Source organism: Capra hircus, chromosome 2 (genome assembly GCF_001704415.2).
Source record: "Capra hircus breed San Clemente chromosome 2, ASM170441v1, whole genome shotgun sequence".
Taxonomy (NCBI): Eukaryota; Metazoa; Chordata; class Mammalia; order Artiodactyla; family Bovidae; genus Capra; species Capra hircus.
This window is the reverse complement of record NC_030809.1, coordinates 59,227,853-59,248,181: the sequence shown is the minus strand read 5'-3', so window position 1 is coordinate 59,248,181 and position 20,329 is coordinate 59,227,853. Positions and strand designations below refer to the sequence as shown.

Below are 20,329 nucleotides of genomic sequence, written 5' to 3'. Positions count from 1 at the left end.
TGTAAAGAAAAATGAGAGAACTCTATGCATTTCTCCAGAGACATTTTTCAAACATCTCATAGATCATCTCACTCTAAGTTTAGCCTAATTTCCCATTGGTTCCTTTCTCTGAAACAACTCCTATTCATTATCTTCTGTCCATGCCACTGCATCTTTTGACTGTATTTGTTGAAATATCTGCTGTGCTCTCTCCCCACGTTTTAGTGTGATCTATAAGAAAAATGGACAAATATGTACTTAGCCTTTTCAGCTTGCATCATATTTCACTGTTTGTGAACTTTCTCCCTATCTCATAAATCTAAGGAAACAATTCCCTTTATATTCTGCAGTTGCAAAGTATGTAAGATGAACCTTCTATCCACATCTTTGAGCCATGTCAGTTGACTCTGGGAAATGTGGCTTTGGAGTGAAATGGGAACCCTTAGCTCCAAGATTGTCCTAGACAAGGCTGTTCTCTACTGGAAGAGGCTTCTATGCTAACCTTCCATATATATTTTAGGGGATGCAAATCTTGGAAATATCTAGGGTGGAATTAAGAACATTTGTCCATGACAAGTGACTGGCCTAGAACCACCATCTATTGACCAATTTTATGTTTCTGATCTGGATATAAACAAGTAATAATCACAAATTAGCTATGACTTATGGACTGCAGCTTTTATTCCATATGCCCAAGGTATGAAGGAAGAAGTAATAATACATTTAACATATGAGAACTCTGACAGTCATATTGGTTTAGTGACTTACACTTTTTAACCCTAATTTCATCCTATTACCACAAGAATGTGGTCAGTCAGTTCAGTCACTCAGTCATGTCTGACTCTTTGTGACCCCATGAATTGCAGCATGCCAGGCCTCCCTGTCCATCACCAACTCCTGGAGTTCACTCAGACTCACATCCATTGAGTCGGTGATGCCATCCAGCCATCTCATCCTCTGTCATCCCCTTCTCCTCCTGCCCACAATCCCTTCCAGCATCAGAGTCTTTTCCAATGAGTCAACTCTTCTCATGAGGTGGCCAAAATACTGGAGTTTCAGCTTTCCAAAAGACACCAGGGCTGATCTTCTTTCAGAATGGACTGGTTGGATCTCCTTGCAGGATAAGGGACTCTCAAGAGTCTTCTCCAACACCACACTTCAAAAGCATCAATTCTTCGGTGCTCAGCTTTCTTCACAGTCCAACTCTCATATCCATACATGACCACTGGAAAAACCATAGCCTTGACTAGATGGACCTTTGTTGGCCAAGTAATCTCTCTGCTTTTCAATATGCTATCTAGGTTGGTCATAACTTTTCTTCCAAGGAGTAAGCACCTTTAAATTTCATGGCTGCAGTCACCATCTGCAGTGATTTTGGAGCTCCCTAAAATAAAGTCTGACACTGTTTCCAATGTTTCCCCATCTATTTCCCATGAAGTGATGGGACTAGATGCCATGATCTTTGTTTTCTGAATGTTGAGCTTTAAACCAACTTTTTCACTCTCCACTTTCACTTTCATCAAAAGGCTTTTTAGTTCCTCTTCACTTTCTGCGATAAGGGTGTTGTCATCTGCATATCTGAGGTTATTGATATTTCTCCCGGCAGTCTTGATTCCAGCTTGTGCTTCTTCCAGCCCAGCGTTTCTCATTATGTAGTCTGCATAGAAGTTAAATAAGCAGGGTGACAATATACAGCCTTGACGTACTCCTTTTCTTATTTGGATCCAGTCTGTTGTTCCATGTCCAGTTCTAACTGTTGCTTCCTGAATTAAAAAAAAAAGAGAGAGAGAGAAACACACAAAACAATAAAAAATAGGATTCAAATATGTAAGGTTTTTTATTGTTTTGTTTGTGTGCTTCTCTCTTTTTTTATTATTGAGATGTAATTTACATAACCAAAATATATGCTTCTAAAATGTGCAATTCAGTTTTTTTTAATATGTTTACAAAGTTACACAACTATTAGCACTCCATAATATGTTAATAAAATGGAATAGATAGAATTTCTCAGCTACCACTAAATGCAAAGGAAAGAAATACAAGAAAATTGGATTTTCTTTTTGGTAGTTGTTTTTGAATGATAAGATTGTTTTTTTTTTTTTTTTCTAGATTTCTGAGTATATTTTCAAATAGAATTCCAAATATACTATCTAATGTTTTTAATCAGCATTCCTATATAATTCATTTTTAATGATTGCAGTATATTCTATCTGGTGGAATGGCTTTTGTGTATTTAACCCATTCTATCACTGGGGCATTTTACTGAAGCGACCATAGGACTCTGGTACCAGACCTACATGTGTTCAGAATTCTGGCTCATCTACAGTCTACACTGTGTGATGCTGGTTGTGTAATTCAACCTCATGATTCCATGGTTTTGTCACATGTAATATGTGAAAAATTTAGAGATTCTTTGTGAATTTCTGCCATGGAAATTTAACAAACACTTCACAAAGCAATTGAGATCATACCTGGCATATAAAGTGTTAGTAAATTGCCCGTATCATTATTTGGGAATAATCATCCCAAATAATGTATCATCATTATTTTAGATTAGCCCAAATTTTGTACACAAAAAATGCTATAGAACTTCCCTGGTGGCTCAGATAGTAAAGTGTCTGCCTACAATGTGGGAGACCTGGGTTCAATCCCTGGGTCAGGAAAATCCCCTGGAGAATGAAATGGCAACCTACTCCAGTACTCTTGCCTGGAAAATCCCATTGATGGAGGAGCCTGGTAGGCTACAGTCCATGGGGTCGCAAAGGGTCAGACACGACTGAGCAACTTCACTTTCACAATGCTATGATAAGCATATATATTGATTATTCCCTTATTAATGGAATTTCAATGCAAAACAGTATACATATATTTAGTAATTAAGCAATTGTCAAAAACTTACTGAAAAAATGATATGATATATACCTTCCTGCCAACTTGTATTTTTTTTTTTTTACTTTTTATTGCAGAAAAATTAAATTATGTACTGCAGTAAAGAGAAAGGTTCCAGAACTTCCAGGCATCCCTTACTTAGCTTCAACTGTTATTAACTCATGATCATTTTTATTTCATCTATAAGCTATCATCCCTCCTCCTCTTTTATTATAGTGAAGCAAATTCCAGGTATCACATAAGTTCTTCTGTAAATATTATAATATGAATTATTAAAAGATAAGAACTCATAAAAACATGTATCCACAGACTGGTATTAATAAGAAAATTTTAATGATTTTTGAATACTGTGAAATATCCACTCAGCATTCAAATTATCATTTCTTTCATTTATTTTCAGTTTTTTTGAAGTTTTTCTAAATCAAGTGCAGCCTGACTGATTCTATAGAACTGCTAGCCTATTCATTAAGGCCTAATCTTTATACTTACTCTAATTCTAAATCTATTTCTATTATTAAGACCAGTTGTTTATTGAATTCCTACTATGTGCTGTTCCTTTGCATCCTTTCTTCCAACCCTTCTCCTCACCATGAGATTGAATTCATTCCTGTTTATGTTAGCCTGAGGTTGAGAGAATCACTTAGGAGAGCAGGAGAAGGTCATAGCACCAGGGTCCAGGCCCAGGTTAATCTGCTCCGAGGCTACCAGGGGCACAAGTTCTTTCCAGCATCACCTTGTCTCCTAGCACCTCCTCTGAATTCCTTGCACACTTTCAGACCTAGTCATTACCAAGCTCTTCTTTCAGTTCTTCTCAGGCTACTCCTGATCACAGAAGGCTCCACCTCTGGGATTCACTGTCTTTGTCATTCACACATCATATCCAAGGCCACATTCCATCAGTCTTATTTCTTTTCACATGTGTTCTGTCTTCTCCAAATCTAATCAGCACAGTTCTTTCCATGATGTAGGTGATGAAAGGATGTTGCCAATGTTGGTTATTGTGATCCTAGAGTTTTATGATGGTTATTAACAATAAGCGCCTTCAAGTGAAGATTTTTCTGACATTTAGCCCAGTGGTTTCAGATGTTCAGGTTAATCAGAGGGCTTAAATATGATCAGAGAACTCAAACTCTTAGATTATAAAAGAAAAGAAACAGGGAATAAATCAAATTCATGTGTTTCGCTGAATTTAAATGGAAATTCACAGTGTCTAAGTAATAAAAATAGTTATAACTGAGGCTAGGGAAGGAGGAAAGAGAAATTTGATAGGACAACTCTAGTTTAAAAAGTGTTTTTCATTTTAATTTACTGTCCCAAGTATAAAGAAAAATGTAATATGAATGCCCATTTAATATTCTTAGTATTTAATATACAGAATGATCTGAATTACACTTATATTCAAACACACACACAAACATCCCATAAAGGCCATTACTATTTTAACTAGAAGATAGTAGCTCAAAATGCCGGCCACATGTCCCTGAAAAGATTCACTTATGAAAAGAGCTTGAAAAAAAAGAAGAAACATGCTTAAATCAAGCTGATGATCAGCTAGAATCCTCCCAGTTACCAGTTTCTGTGTATATCTCTGTAATGAGGAGTACTGATGCTATTCTAATCTGCATGAGACATACAAAACACTCTCTCTTGAACTTTTAGCGAAGAAGGAACCGGTATTCCCAACCTGCTAAGCAATATGCATAAATATGCCACTTAAATTTTCTTTTGACACCATTACAGACTGTTACAGAATTTTCACAAAAGTAGAACAAATCTGCAGTGGAATTAGAATACAAAAGCCAGATTATTTATGTTCTAGGTGCCACTGATTCAATCAGAGAATTTCATGGGGATAGTCAACCTATCATTCAGGAAAAAGAGAAATTAATCATGTTAATATAGATTCACATGTTTTTCTTTAACCAACAAGGACCTATTGTATATCAGGGAACTATACTCAATATTTTGTAAAAACCTATAAGGGGAAAGAATTTGAAAAGAATAGATACACATATATGTATAACTGAGTCACTGTGCTGTACACCTGAAACTAACACAATATTGTAAATCAACTATCCTTCATTTAAATAAGTAAAATAAAATAATTGATCTAGGAGTTGGATACCTGTGCCTTTCCTACTGTTTCCATGGATTTCCTCTCTTCCATTTCTGTTGGTCCTCACACTTTTTGCAATACCATAGAGAATTACTTTCTCTCCCAGTATCCCACTCTCAGTAGTTTTGCGCCCAATCAACATCCTCCCAACCCATGAGAAAAACATACAAATTGTAAGGATTTCAGTTTTGAAGGAAAGAGAATCCAATGCAGTTTATTTCTACTGTGCAGGAGGTAGGGACATCTCATCTTTGTTTCTAAAGAAATCAACCTGGCACATGGTAGTTATTCTGCAAATATATGTGAAACCAGGCCTACATTTCACAATGAACATCTGAGCTTTCTCTTCTAGCCATGCAACCTTGTTCAAGGTGATTAACCCTGGCAAGCCTCATGTTTCTGCTTTGTAAATAGGAATGATGATTTCTGCTGCTTTAAAATTATCGTGGGAAACGTATTCTATAATTCATGTAATCGTCACACAGTGACCAAAGTGTAGGAAAGAAGGAGTAAACAAGCAATGATGACTCTCCTGAATGTTTCAGTGTGTGCTTTCCTCTCTGATATTTTGCAGAGGTTTCTGCGTTTTTGAGGCTGGCACTTCAGTCACTTACATGTTTCAAGAACCCTACCCAGTGACCAAGAATGTGAGCCTCTCTTCTTCAGCGATTTACGCGGATGCAGCCCTATCCAAAGAAAACATTGCACTGAGCTTTGTGACAGCCCAGGCACCCAGCCTCTTGCTATATATCAATTCTTCTTCTCAGGACTTCCTGGCTGTCCTGCTCTGCAAGAATGGTGAGTTCCGATTACATGAAGCCTGTGGAGTGTCATTCTGGACTGGAGGGCCAGTGCATGCCCTCCAGAACTCTGCATAGTTTCAGTTTTAATTTGGTCCCACTGGGCAGCTTATTTCCAGATCTCCAGACCAACCTTTGGTTGTGTTTTACCTAATGAGTTGCATTGGTACTCAGGACCTGTGTCAATTCTCTGCTGAAGTTGCAAAGGCATTGGTTTTAATTTACTTTAAATATGTAGCAGTCATTCTTTAGTATTTATTCTGTGCTGGAATCAATTAAGAACAAAGGAGATCATCAGCATATCTGAATTTCAGAAGGACACGCATGACATATATCCTGTCATCTATGCTGCAGGATCCTTTACTGAGGGCTGTTAAAACAATTGGCATAAATGCAGGCTGTTTTAATACAAGGTGATTGCCTTGGTCTTAAAGAGAAGCAATATAAGTGAGTCATAACCTTGTGGAGTATGGGCTGGGTGCCGGGAATCAGGTGTTGGAAAGAATGCGGGCAAAATGAAATATGCAAAGATTAGAATAATAAAGGGATGAGAATCCAATTCATACAAGGAATGTTGATGGACATCAATACTGAATATTTTAATGTCTGTTAACAGAAATCAGGTTTCCTCTTCATATGACTTAATTCCACCCTGCAGTGATGAGAATCTTTTATGCAGTCATGGCCAAGGACACTTTGAGATCAAAATCCTAGAGCATGATTAGAACAGTCCAAGAGGACAGAGGTGGAGAGCCACATATTGTGTTCTCAAGGAATTCTTTCTCATGGTCGAGAATGTCTTTCTTCTCTTGTAACCTGCTATATAGTGAGATGAGTTTGGGCTTTTGGACCATCCACCACAGGGATGGACTATGGGGGTTGGGAGGGTGGCATACAAGAAGCCAGGGATACACTCTGCGCCCTCTCTAGACCTTAGATGGAAACTCTAGAAATTTCTCTTCCTCTATTTTCCTTGGATTTATTCTTCTATGTATCATCTTGCTTTCCAGTTTTTTATGACACAGAAAACTAAGAATAATATTCAGACCATGGGTTGAATCGGGCCTGATTTACAATAGCAACAATGGCTAACTCTAAAGGACTCATTCATTCTAAAAGCAACATGGAAGGGAAGAAAAAAGAGAGAAATAGGGATAATGAATGGTCAACCAAGAGTAAGAGTAATGGTCAACCAAATTAAGAGTAAGAGACTCTACAAGAGAAAAGGAAAACATTATATGTTATTAGACCTCTTATTTATTAGCAGATTTTATATGATTAGGATCATTATAGCAACATGTCAGTTTTTAAATCTTGCCACTATAATGTCTTTGTAAGGTCAATAAGGCTGGCTGAGGACACAGAGGCATGGATTAACTGATTAACCATGAGTTAGGCCAGCCAGCTAACTCATGACAGCTGGGACCAGATGCTGGGTCTCTGGATAATCAGTAATCTTTCCTCTAAACTAGATCATTCTCCTCTGATGTGACTGAATTATAGTCAGATGATTACAGAGATGAAAGATTTCCTCCAAAGCATCTTTTGGCTATGGTTCTATGGGCACTTGCTTATGGATACAGATAATGCATATCAAAAATATCTATATCAGATTACATATCTATTACTTTGTATACCTTATTATTTATATATACATATATCAAACTGTACACCTGGGCACTATTCTAATTAATTAATTAATTAATACAATTAATGTAAAGATCACTTAGGCCCAATACTCCTGTGTGATTTAGTGGTATTAATATAATTAGCATCTTAGGGTTGTAGAATCTAATGCATATAGTTGTTGTTCTTTGTTGTTTAGTCACTAACTCAAATCCAACACTTTTGTGACCCCATAGACTAGCTCACCAGACTCGTCTGTCTGAGGATTTACCACTGAGCCACCAGAGAAGCCCTAAGGCATGTAGACAGACATTCAATAACTTGCTTAAAATATCACAGTAAGAAGAGCTGGGTTTCAGTCTTTCCTCCTAAAATCTAGTAGATAGTCTGTAGCCTAAGGGATAAATTAAACATGTTATATATATATGTTATATATATATATATGTTATATATATATATATAAATAAATTGCTTGAAAAGCAGCACATTTTAAATAAACTTAATTGGGAAGACATTCTTTTTTATAATTGGATTGTAGGTGGTTTAAAATGTGTTAGTTTCAGGTGTCCTACATAGTCATTCAGTTATATATTAAACGATTTTCGGTAATTAAATTGTTAGTCACTTATTCGTGTCCGACTCTTTGAGACCCCATGGACTGTAGCCCATCAGGCTCCTCTATCCATAGAAATCTCCGGGTAAGAATACTGGAGTGGGTGGCCATTCCCATCCTCGGGGGATCTTCCTGACTCAGAGATTGAGCCTGGGTTTCCTTCACTTCACGTGAATTCTTACTCTCTGAGCCATCAGGGAAGCCCAGTTATATATACATATCTATTATTTTCAGATTCTTTTCCCTTATAGGTTATTATAAAATATTGAGTATAATTCCCTGAGCTATACATTATCTATTATGTTCAGATTATTTTACCTTATTGGTTATTGTAAAATATTGAATATAGTTCCCTGTGCTATATAGTAGGTCCTTGTTGGTTGGAAGGCAATCATGAATTCTTTCTTAACCTCTATTTTCTTATACTCTTAAGCCTCACTTCACTGAAAGCTCTACCTACCCTAAAGGCATTTACATGCTTGAAACCCTGGCTAAATGCTGGAAGCAAGGAGATACATATGCCGTGTTTGTTGGCTTAAGCTTAAATCTCAGGGCTGGTGTAAAAGTCTTACAGGTCACTCAAATATATAGGAAATGGATTTCCAAGCTGTGGTTAGTAATAGAGTGTTCTCCCTCCCCTCACTCAGTTTCAGAGAATTAGTATTCCCCACCTCCACCTCATCCCACCCCAAGGTTCTAGGAAACTCTTGTTGAAGCGCTGGAAGACTCAGTGATTCAGGGTGCTGGACATTTCCTGCTATCTCTTTTTCCTCCAGAGAAACAACTAAGATGTGTGCTCATTCATTCATTCTTTTTTTCTAACTGAAGCATAGCTGCTTTACAATGTTGTACAAAAAAATGAATGGAATACACACATACATATATCCCCTTCCTATGGGACCTCCCTCTCCTCTCCACAATCCCAATCCTCTAAATCGTCAGAGACAACCAAGCTGAGCCCCCTTTGCTATACAACAGCTTTCCCCTAGTCATATCTTAACGCTACTCTTTCAGTTCATCCCACCCTCCCTTCCACCCCTGTGTCTACTAGTTCATTCTCTACATCTGAGTCTCTATTCCTGCCCTACAAATAGGTTCATCTGTATCACTTTTCTACATTAAACATACATGTATTAATATACGGAGAAGGCAATGGCACCCCACTCCAGTACTCTTGCCTGGAAAATCCTATGGATGAAGGAGCCTGGTAGGCTGCAGTCCATAGGGTCGCTAAGAGTCGGATACGACTGAGCGACTTCCCTTTCACTTTTCACTTTCATGCATTGGAGAAAGAAATGGCAACCCACTCCAGTGTTCTTGCCTGGAGAATCCCAGAGACGGGGGAGCCTGGTGGGCTGCCATCTATGGGGTCGCCCAGAGTCAGACACGACTGAAGTAACTTAGCATTAGCAGTAGTATTAATATATGATATTTGTTTTATTTTCCTGATATTTCATTCTGTATGACAGACTCTAGGTCCATTCACATCTCTACAAATTACCCAATTCCATTATTTTTATGTCTGAGTAATATTGTTTTATTTATACATATCACGTCTTCTTTATTCATTCATCTCTTGATGGACATTTAGGTTGCTTCCATGCCCTGGCTATTGTAAATAGTGTTCCTCTGAATATAAGAGTGCACGTGTCTTTTTGAATTATGGTTTAATCTAGGTATGTGTCCAGGAGTGGGATTGCTGTGTCTCTGGGTGATTACTAGTCCCCCGGCATAGGATCAGGACCTAGGGAGACTGACCAAAATAAGCAGGATACAGTATACAGTGCTGTCTCAAAACAAGAAAGAAGAGAGACTCAAACACAACCTTCAGCTTTTTCAAAGACAGTCTAGATAAAGGGACTTTAGTTGACAAGATTCTCAAGCAATCTAGCTGTAAGTTAGATTTTGCCTAACTTTAAGGATGAATTTACTAAAAATTCAGAGATTATAACTGTAGAGTAATATACCTGGTAAAGAATCTGCCTGCCAATGCAGGAGATGCAAGTTAGATCCCTGGATCAGGAAGATCCTCTGAAAAAGGAAATGACAACCCACTTCAGTATTCTTGCCTGGAAAATCCCATGTACAGAGGAGCCTGGCAGGCTACAGTTCATGGGGTCACAAAAGAGTCGGACATGACTTAGCAAATAAACAACAACAAAATACATTGTGTGACAGTGAGTTTGTCATTGGAGGTCTTCAAAAAATAATTACATGGTTTGTTAAAGAAACTATAATAACTCTAGCAGTGGATGGCAGAGAAAAATAACCTCTTAATTTCTTGGCAAGTTTTAGGTTTTGTGATTCTCTTTTCCACGTCTATGTAGTCTTACATTTGTATTTCTTTTTACTAGAGCTTCATTCATAGACTTGGAAATGCTTGTATAAGGAGTTAAGAATTGGTATTCTATAAGTTGGGCTTCCCAGGTAGTGCTAGTGGTAATGAACCCACCTGCCAATGCAGGAGACTTAAGATACTTGGGTTTGATCCCTGAGTAGGGAAGATCTCTTGCAAAAGAAAATGGTAACCCACTCCAGTGTTCTTGCCTGGAGAATCCCATGGACAGAGGATCTTGGTGGGCCACTGTCCATAGGGTTGTGAAGAGTCAGAGACAACTGAAGCAACTTAGCACACACACATTCTTTAAGTTAATAGCATTCTTTAATATTTTTCTTTAATTTTATATTGGGGTTGCAAAAGAGTCAGACGTGACTTAGTGACTAAATAATAACAAATAGTTGATTTACAATGTTGTGCTAGTTTCAGTATTCAACAAAATAATTTAGTTAGGCATAGTCATATATTTATTCTTTTCAGATTCCCTTCCATTATAGATTACTACAAGACATCAAATATAGTTCCCTGTGCTGTACAGTAGGTCCTTGTTGTGTATCTATTTTATATACAGTATAAAATAGTAGTAGTATAAAACACACAGTAGTGTGCATCAATTAGTCTCAAACTCCTAATTTATTCCTCCCCCCATTTCTACTTTTGTAACTGTAAGTTTGTTTTCTGAGTCTGTTTCTAGTTTGTAAATAAGTGCATTTGTATTATTCTTTTAGGTTCCACTTATAAGTTATATCATATGGTATAATATCTGTCTTTATGTCTAACTTACTTCACTTAGTCACAGAGAACAATACCTGTCTCCTTCATAAAGCTGGTATTAAGAAAGATGAATTACTGTGTAGAGATGTGCTGCTGATATTAGAAAATACTATATAGTATTTGTACACAATTATTATTACTGCAGCTTTGTAAATAGTAAGCCGACTAGCCAAGATTTTATTATTACCCTCATTTCTTCCACAGCAACATCAATAAAAAGAGATTTATTTTGGGAAAACAAGGGTTCCTACAATGTGTTTCCAGTATGTTCATAGTATTAGTGTTATGCGCAAGTTGCGAAATCTCCCAATGACCACCAGGGAGCCGGTATCCAATGCAAAAACAAGAGAGTTTTTTATTACCAAGCTCAAGCGGCTAAGGAGAGGAGCCCCGAGTTTTGGATTACACTGCTTTTATTGGGAATATTCAGGTGAAAGGGTAAAAAAAGGGGGTGTTCAGGCTGAAAGACTACTGATTGGTTACCCTCTTCAATAGGGTTGTGTGTGGATTTCTGATTGTTTTTTTTACATCCACAGTAAATCATTACTTCCAAGGTTAATCACAAAGGTAAATCATTACTTCCAAGGTAAATCACAAATTCTTGAACTTAAAGTCAGGAGGTTTAACCTAAGGGCTGATTGGCTCGTGCACAGTGGAGCAAGTTTAGGCAATATCCAAAGTCTAAGTCTGTTTGCCTGGTACCTTTGCAAAATGGAGCTCTTTTATAAGATGGAGTAGCTTAGGCTCTTCATTAGGTCACTAATCTCATTGCCAGTGAAAGATATGGAGAACACTGAATCATAGCAAATTAGAAATATTGCTAATACAACTTTGATACATTTCAGTGTAAAATATGCCTCCAAAAATATTAATGGAAGTAAAGAATTCTTACAGATTAAAAAAAAGAAGAAGAAGGAAGAGTAGGGCAGCAAAGATAGTAAACTTTGGGATAGCAATTAGGAAAGCAAAGACAGTTAATTTGAAAGAGTCTCTGGCAGGAATTTAAAAACTTTTTTGTTGGTGTATAGTTGATTTATAGTGTTGTGTAGTTTCACGTGTACAGCAATGGAAAGGATTTTATAATAGGATTGATTCATATCTTCTGAGGTGGAGGGAAATGTTTCCTGTTAGGACAGCTTTCTTAACCTTTCTTTGATTTAAGATACCTTTGGGAATATAGTGGAAATTATGAGGAGAGGGTCACTCTTAAAATGAGTCTTTCTTTGTTCCCTAGAGGAAGAAAATGCCCACAGCCAACATCATACAAAATGGCTTAAATTTTGGCACTCTGGGTTAAGAAGCCAGGGCCTGGAGACCAGTAGATGAGCTGTATAAATACTGAACAAATTCCTGGCTTGCAAATGTATTTAATAAGGGCATCCAGGCCAGAGGAGACAGAACAATGGAATTCAAAGCCATGCTTGTAAATTTCTCCCTGGCAGGGTTTAATCTGGCAGCTTTAGAATTCTCCTTTGTCCTTTATCATTGTTCTTGAATTTTCTCCAATTAGAGACATTCAGGTTAAGCTGTTGCTGTCTTTTCAAATGAAAACAGGTTCTTCCTAAAGGAAGAAAAGGATTTTAATTTCTGAGATGGCAGAACAGAGGCAGAAAGGGAGACATTTTGGGGTCAGAGAGTCCTTAGGAAATAGAAAGCAACTGTGCTTCCAGAACCTGGGGTTTGGGACCACAGGCAATGGCAATTGGAGGAAAGGGAGCAGTTGAGGGAGGAAAAGAGTTTAGAGAAGATGAGAATGTTCTAAAGAGACATTTAACTTTCACAGCATTTTATTGAGTGATGGCTCTGCCTTCCTTCAGTACCAGGAAGTTCTCCTTCATACGTGTCATTTAACAAATATTCACAGAGCACCTTCCTTGTGGCAGGCACTATTTCCTGTGTAGGAGAGACAGAGATATATAAGATCTTGTCCTGCCCTTAACCAGCCTAGTCTAGTGACAAAGTAAAAAGCAAACAAAGGCAACAATGTGTCATGTGTCATGGCTAGCATAGAGGCTCAGGTAGAGTGAGCAAGTCTTCCTGGGAGGTAGGGTCAGAAAACCCTTCGTGGAGGTAGTGACTCTTAAATTGGTCCCTGAAAGATGTCAGTGTTCTTTACATGACATTATACTTGTTAACAAAATAAGTTGTTTTGATTGTTCCTCATTTTCTCCTTTTTATTCCCGGTACTATGTTCGATACAGGATACAGGCTGCTTGGGGCTGGTGCACGGGGATGATCCAGAGAGATGATATGGGGTGGGAGGTGGGAGGGAGGTTCAGGATTGGGAACTCATGTACACCCATGGCTGATTCACGTCAATGTATGGCAAAACCGATACAGTATTGTAAAGCAAAATAAAGTAAAAATAAAAATTAAAAATTAAAAAAAATAAAGAAAATTACTTAACAAAAAAAAATATTCCCAGTACTTATGAAATATTTTTTTAACCAATCAATTCCCATTTCTACTCTTTTATCATCTGTTCTTCTCGACTCTTTGATGGCAGGTTAAAAAAAAATAAATTTAAAATGTGTGATCATTTTTAGACCATCAGTCTTGGGTGAAATGACTTCTGCACAAAATCCAAACAGGACTCCAGGTCACCTTCCCTCTGGCTCCTCAGCTGCCCTCCAGCACCAAATGGTATATCTATCTGACTTTCCTTTGGCAATTTCTTTTTATCATTTTTTTTTCTTTTTTTACTGTATGTCAATATATTCATAAGATGCACTGTCTGCATTTGTGATTGAACACAGCTTGGAGGGAATAATGATGAACCCAGACACTTCTTCACCTTTGGAACAGACTGACTCAAGGGAGATAGGGATGAAAAGGAATCCCGAGAGGGAGAGTCTTCAAAGTACAATCCTCAATAGCTGTAGCCAGGGCTACGGCTACTTTCTCAAGGGAGACTTTCAAAGTTTCATCTACCCCCATCACCCTGTCTCTGACACTGGCATATGCTTGAGATTCCTCAGAGTCACAAGAATTCTGATAAACAGCTTGAGAAAAGCATGCATCTGAAGGCATGTCTTCTTGGCCTTACTAAACCCCGATTGCTTTTATCTCTGGGCTTGTATCAAACAACGCTTTGCTGCTTGGAATTTAAAATTCCCAAGTCTTTGTATATCACCCTGACTTTGTTTGGGTTGGCTCATTTGCTACATTTCTGAGCTTTCCAGTCATTTCTTGCTTGGAGATACCAGGTCCTGCTGGACCTCTATCCTCTGCCTCACAGTAATATGACTGTGACCTTGAGAAGTCACTTCCTCTAGAGGAAGGACAGTGACATAGGTAGCAGCAAATGGTGTCTCCAGTATTATTATTCAGTTAGTCCACCATGCTGTGGGGTGGGCCTGAGAGGAGAAATGTAGCTGTGACAAAACTGAATTTTGGTCATGATTCTTAGGTCTGTAGTCTTTGTTGTAGGGGCTTAATGTTTTTGTGGTGTGCTCAGAAGTCCTTAAGGATTATTAATACTTTGGACTGAATCATGTCCCCATAAAAGGCATGTCTCTACTGTGTTTGTATTTAGAATAATGAGATAATGAGGTTAAATGAGGCTATAAGGGGGAACCCTGATCTGATAGTGTTAGTGCCAAACCAGACCTTTCTCTCACCCTCTTTCTCTCCTCTTTCTCTTTCTCCCCATCCCTATCTCTCTCTATCTTTCTATCACTGCCATGTGAAATCACAGTGAGAAGGTGGTTGTCTGTGAACCATGAATAGACTTCTTATCAGAAACTGAATTGACTGGCTCCTTGGTTTTGCCGACCTCCGGGACTGTGAGAAAAAAAAAAAAATGTTTTTTGGATTATTCAGTCTACAATATTTTGTTATAGAAGCTCAATCAGTCTATGATAAAGATAAATGAGATGATGCAAGAGTATGAGCTGCATAGACTGTAAAGCACAAAACACCATGTATTTTCTTACTCATGATTACAAAATAATATGAATTATCTGCATGCTTGGGTGAGCATGCATGTGAACTGTAGGCTTCAAGATAACTTGGATGCAATTTGAATACAAAGAGGACATAAACATTGTTCATTTGCTAGAGTCAGAGTACCTGATAAATTGGACATTCCCCTGAGGAAGGAAAAAGATGAGACATGGGTGCCCACCCTTCACATGAACTGCTGTCACCAGGCACAGATGGCAGCTTTTGATGTACAAAAACATGACATTAGAAAGAAATAAAAAACAACAACAACTTTAAGAACGACTTTCTCAAATGCTCTCTGAATGAGACCATGGGAAACTCGTCTGATGTTTCTAAAAGAAAGAGAGAGGAAGAAAACAAAATAAAACAAAAGAGCAAGGTATATGCATAGGATGGATGAAGACAGTTCTTCATCCTGAAAGACCAGTCCCAGCAGGACACAGCTGGAGAGACACAGTTAAGTACCTAGGAAATGCCCTCCCTCACCTCCAACCCCTCGGACTGTGGAGTGGGCTGAACAGCCTGTGCCAGTATCTAAGAAATCAAAATAGAGGGAATGGCAGCTACTGACTCTGTGTGCCAAGCCCTTGAGAAGAGAGGTAATCAAAAACTAACATAGAAGTAAGATGAACAAAAATAAGAAATTACCATTCAATCTACAAACATCTATTGAATACCTACTGGAAGCTGGGGTGACCATAACAAAATGTTGCAAACTGGATGGCTCCATCTACAGAAATGCATTTTCTCACAGTTCTGGAAACTGAACATCTGAGATTAGTGTGCCAGCAGGGTTAATGTCTGGTGGGGAGTCATCTGTTTGGTTGCAGACACCACTTTCTTGCTGTAGGACCACATGGCCTTTCCTCAGTAAAAGAGAGGAGAGAGGAGTGGAAGGGCTCTACACTGTCTCCTCTATAAAGGCATTTTTTTCCTGTTAGATCATTGTTCAACCTTTGTAATTTCATTTAACCATAATTACTTCCTTAGAGGGTCCATCTCCAAATACAGCTACACTGAGGATTAGGGCTTCAACATATGAATTTGAGGGGAATACAAACTTTCAATCCCTAATAACTATCATGAGCTGGACAAACTGTCCTTGATGCTGAAAACGGAAAAAAAAAAAAAAAAAAAAAAAAAGAACTAATATGGTGTAGCTGGCTTCTGGGTGATTCTTGAGGTTAGTTTCCATATACAATTGATTTTCATAATGTTAACACCTAACAGAGTACCTAGCATTTAGTTGGCCTCAGTATTCTTGGATGGAATTATGTATTTTGAGTCTAGTAGGAGAAAGAGGGATGTACTTAGTAAGTGTTGGGTGATAATCAAAGACTACCATAGGCTCCATGAGGAGACTTTATAGGTTTACAGACATCACTTTGCCAACAATGGTCTGTATAGTCAAAGCTATGGTTTTTCAGTAGTCATGTATAGATATGAGAATTGGACCATAAAGAAGGCTGAGTGCAAAAGAATTGATGCTTTTGAACTGTTGTGTTGGAGAAGACTCTTGAGAGTCCCTTGTATAGCAAGATCAAACTAGTCAGTCCTAAGGAAAATCAACCCTGAATATTCATCGGAAGGACTAATGCTGAAGCTGAAGCTCTAGTACTTTGGTGATCTGATGCCAAGAGCCAGCTCACTGGAAAAGACCCTGATGCTGGGAAAGGTTGAAGGCAAGAGGAGAAGAAGGCAACAGAGGATGAAATGATTGGATAGCATCACTAACTCAATGAACATGAGTTTGAGCAAACTCTGGGAGATGGTGAAAGACAAGGAAGCCTGGTGTGCTGCAGTCCATGGGGTTGCAAAGAGTTGGACATGATTTAGTGGCTAAACAACAATATATTGAAGAGAGAAGGCAGGTCCTCCCAGGACATCCAGAAAACACCTTAGTAATTATGGGCATGAATATAAATATAAATTCTATTAATGTCTTTTAAAATGCTTTTCCTGAGATTCTACTCTGTTCCCTGTAATATACCTGTGAGTGGCAGCTTGTTTGGGCAGCTAGGCTCTGTGGAGCTGTCTTGCTTTGATTATCTTTTTATGGAGGCTTATTTGGTCTTCTCACTTTCGTACTTTCCAAGTTTAAACTACTCTTCAGAAGTGTTCCAGAAAATGAGTAATTGTTTATTTCATCAAGGCTGGTTGCTTACAACTGTCATGAGTGTGTTTAGTGTGAGAATCGAGAGAAATATTATCTGCTCTTATGCTTCATTGCTGGTAAGGAGAGGAAAGGCCTGCACTGAGTGCCTTGGTTTCTTCATCTATAAATTTGGGATAATTGCAGTGGTCAAGGGTCTCACAGCAGTGTTCTTGAGGATTAATGAAATCCTGTTTGTAAAGGTTTTGAAGAAAATCAGGTGAAAAATGTGGGATAAAGACAAAGAAGAGTTATTACTAAACAGACCAAGGAGCTGGCTGATGACTGAGCCCCCTTGATTCTCTTTTTTAAAGCCTAATGGAGAGGGTTGAGAAACTCTAATTAGAGGCTTATAGATTAAGAAAGTAGTTGAAGTCAGTGCAAAGAAAGCTTTTCTCAGATAAAAGACATGTTTTTATTCTGCTTTGACCACTTGACCTGTAAATACTTTTATCTCAAGATGTGGAACAAATTCAGCAGAAGGCCCAAGCCCAGGGCTCATTCAGTTTTCTGTGCAGTTAATTACCTTTTGTGCAGCCAGTTAGTCTTGGATTATCATTATTGCTCTTAATTTAAAGTTATTGAAAATGTGTTCCCACTTTAATAAGTAGCTTGACCTCTTGATGCCTAGAAATGAGGGCTCTGGAAACTGGATCCTCTGTCTAGCACCAAAGTGAGGGGAATAGTGAACAAGTTCTAAACCTCAGAGTCCAGTTTAAATTCCCACCATAGTCCTCAAGAAACCTCCCTCAACCTCTCGACTAGAATACAATTAATAGCAGCCAATTTTATAAAGCACTTAATGTATGCGGAGCTGCAAGTTTAGCACTCTACATACATTCATTCATTTAATTCTCATCTGACAGCTGTGGAGTCTGTGTCATTTTTCCATTTATAGATGAGAATACTTAGGCACAGAAAGGTTAAATGACTTCTTCAAGAACACACAGCTGAACTAGTGGGGCTGAAAATCTAACACTGCTAGGCTAACCTTTTATTTTATAAACTGTTTTGCTCTATGCTCTAACCTCTCCTCGAATTGTGTACACCACTCTCAAGAACCTGTCAGTTTCTCTTTGATATTTACTTTAGCTTTCATTTAATGTGTGTGCACTGTCACGAATGCCGTATCCACTCTACAGCACCTTGCTTATGGGACTCTATTTAAAACGAAGGCCCAGAGATTATATTATTAAGTGAAATAAGTCAGACAGAGAAAGACAACTATCATATGATATTGTTTATATCTGGAATCTAAAACAAATGATAAAAATGAACTTATTTACAAACAGAAATAGATGCACATAGAAAATAAACTTATGTATACCGGAGGATATGGGTGGAGATTATTAGAACTTTTAACATATACTCACGAATGCATATAAAATAGATAAACACAAGGACCTAGCACAGGGGATTATATTCTATTTCTTGTAATAGCCTATAATAGAAAATAATCTGAAAAATAACATATATATATATGTGTGTGTGTGTGTGAGTGTGTGTAAAACTTAATCTCTTTGCTAAACACCTGAACTAACACAATAATGTAAATTGATTATATTTTATTGTAAAAATGGTAATATAAAACAGATGGGCCAGATAGAAATGATGCGGCAAAGTGAGAGGAGTGCTAAAACCCCACTGGAATATTTGGTAATGCACTGCCAACAAAGACATTGCCAGGTATCTCTTATATTTGGCAAACTACATTGTGGTTCACACTGAAACACACAGGGCTATCAAGTGGAAAAAATAACATTCCTTACTGATGCCACTTTCTATGATGCAAGTTGCAGGGACTAGCTGAAGACCCAGAACTGAGACTAGCCAGCTAAGCTTGGCATTCACTCCCAATTGAAATTTCTAAGTGAAATAGTGCATGGGGGGGTGCTCCCTCCTGAGAGCAAGTGAATTTATAATTATTATTAATAATAGGGAATAGGGCTCAGCAAAACTTTTCTGAAAAAAATTCTCAGAAAAATCCCATGTAACAAGGGCAGGCTCTTATTTGACTGTGAAGTATAAAGGCGCAAATTTATTGTTACCCTCTTCTTAAACTGCTCCATTGTGACAGAAAGAAATTTAAAATTTTTGAAATGTAGGAACTCAAAAAGACAAAAAGGACAAATGAGAGAGCTTAGAGTACGATGGAAATTGGCAACAGATGGAGTCTAACACTGCTTCCTTTCAGGTCTTTTTAAAGGTTAACACTAGCAGGAAGGCATCCTGGGGAGGTTCAGACCTGGGTTGGTTTGTGCTCAATAGAGGCTGCACTGAGACATGAAGTTGGGGCAAATGGTGTTAAATTTGTACAGGGAGATGTTGACTTTTGGCCCACTTTTCTGTGTTCTGCCAAGGAAGCAAGTTCCTTTCCTCTGCATCTCATGAGATTAGAGATTTATTGTGTAACTTATAGGAATTGAACCAACAGGGATCAAAGCTGTGGGGGCAAGGTTGAGAGAGATGCAGGGCCGAAGGTAGAAATAAAGTGACATTCTGTACACTGGAAGCTGAATTACTAGCTTTATTTTTTCCCTCTTTCAAGAGCTTATAGTGAGGATTTTCTTTTACTGTGCAAAAGATGGGAAGTTTTTTCCATAGAAGAACCCAACTTCTCCATAAAAATAACTGCATGCTTGCACAGTTAGGGCAAATTCTGGACAAAAAATTTAAAAAGAGATCCAGGAAAAAAAACTGCCATTTTGAGGAACCTGGACCAATAGTAGGGGACTGGGAACAAAAGCAGGGTACTGTATAAGGTCTGCTGTATATGGTACCACTAAGGGGGTGGGCAAACCACCTAAACCACTTTTCCAGCCTGACCCCTGAACACACTCCTCACCCTGTATAAGGAATCAACTCACCCACTGTCAACAAGGGAACTTGTTGTTCTCTTTTCCCATGGCTACAGTAGGGGCCCCAATAAAGCCTTTGCTGAAAAAGAAGCAAAATTTTGTACCTCCCTCCATTAAAAGCATATCATACCCCCCAAAAATGTCCAATATGATTTGCAAGAAAGAGAAAATAGTTGGGAAAGGGCCATTAGCAAAGATGTAATTGAAAACACTTTATAGGATAAAAAAAATTCATGTGA

At 38.1% G+C, this 20,329-nt stretch overlaps 1 protein-coding gene across 1 annotated transcript in view; it reads left to right on the top strand.

The window, feature by feature from the left end:
- The window catches only part of CNTNAP5 (contactin associated protein like 5), a 1,089,942-nt gene that overhangs the window by 931,436 nt on the left and 138,177 nt on the right, over positions 1-20,329 (top strand). Inside the window, exons 19-20 of the mRNA XM_018061606.1 lie at positions 783-785; positions 5,561-5,782. Of these exons, the coding sequence (XP_017917095.1) occupies positions 783-785; positions 5,561-5,782 (225 nt within the window). The remainder of the gene's footprint in view (positions 1-782; positions 786-5,560; positions 5,783-20,329) is intronic.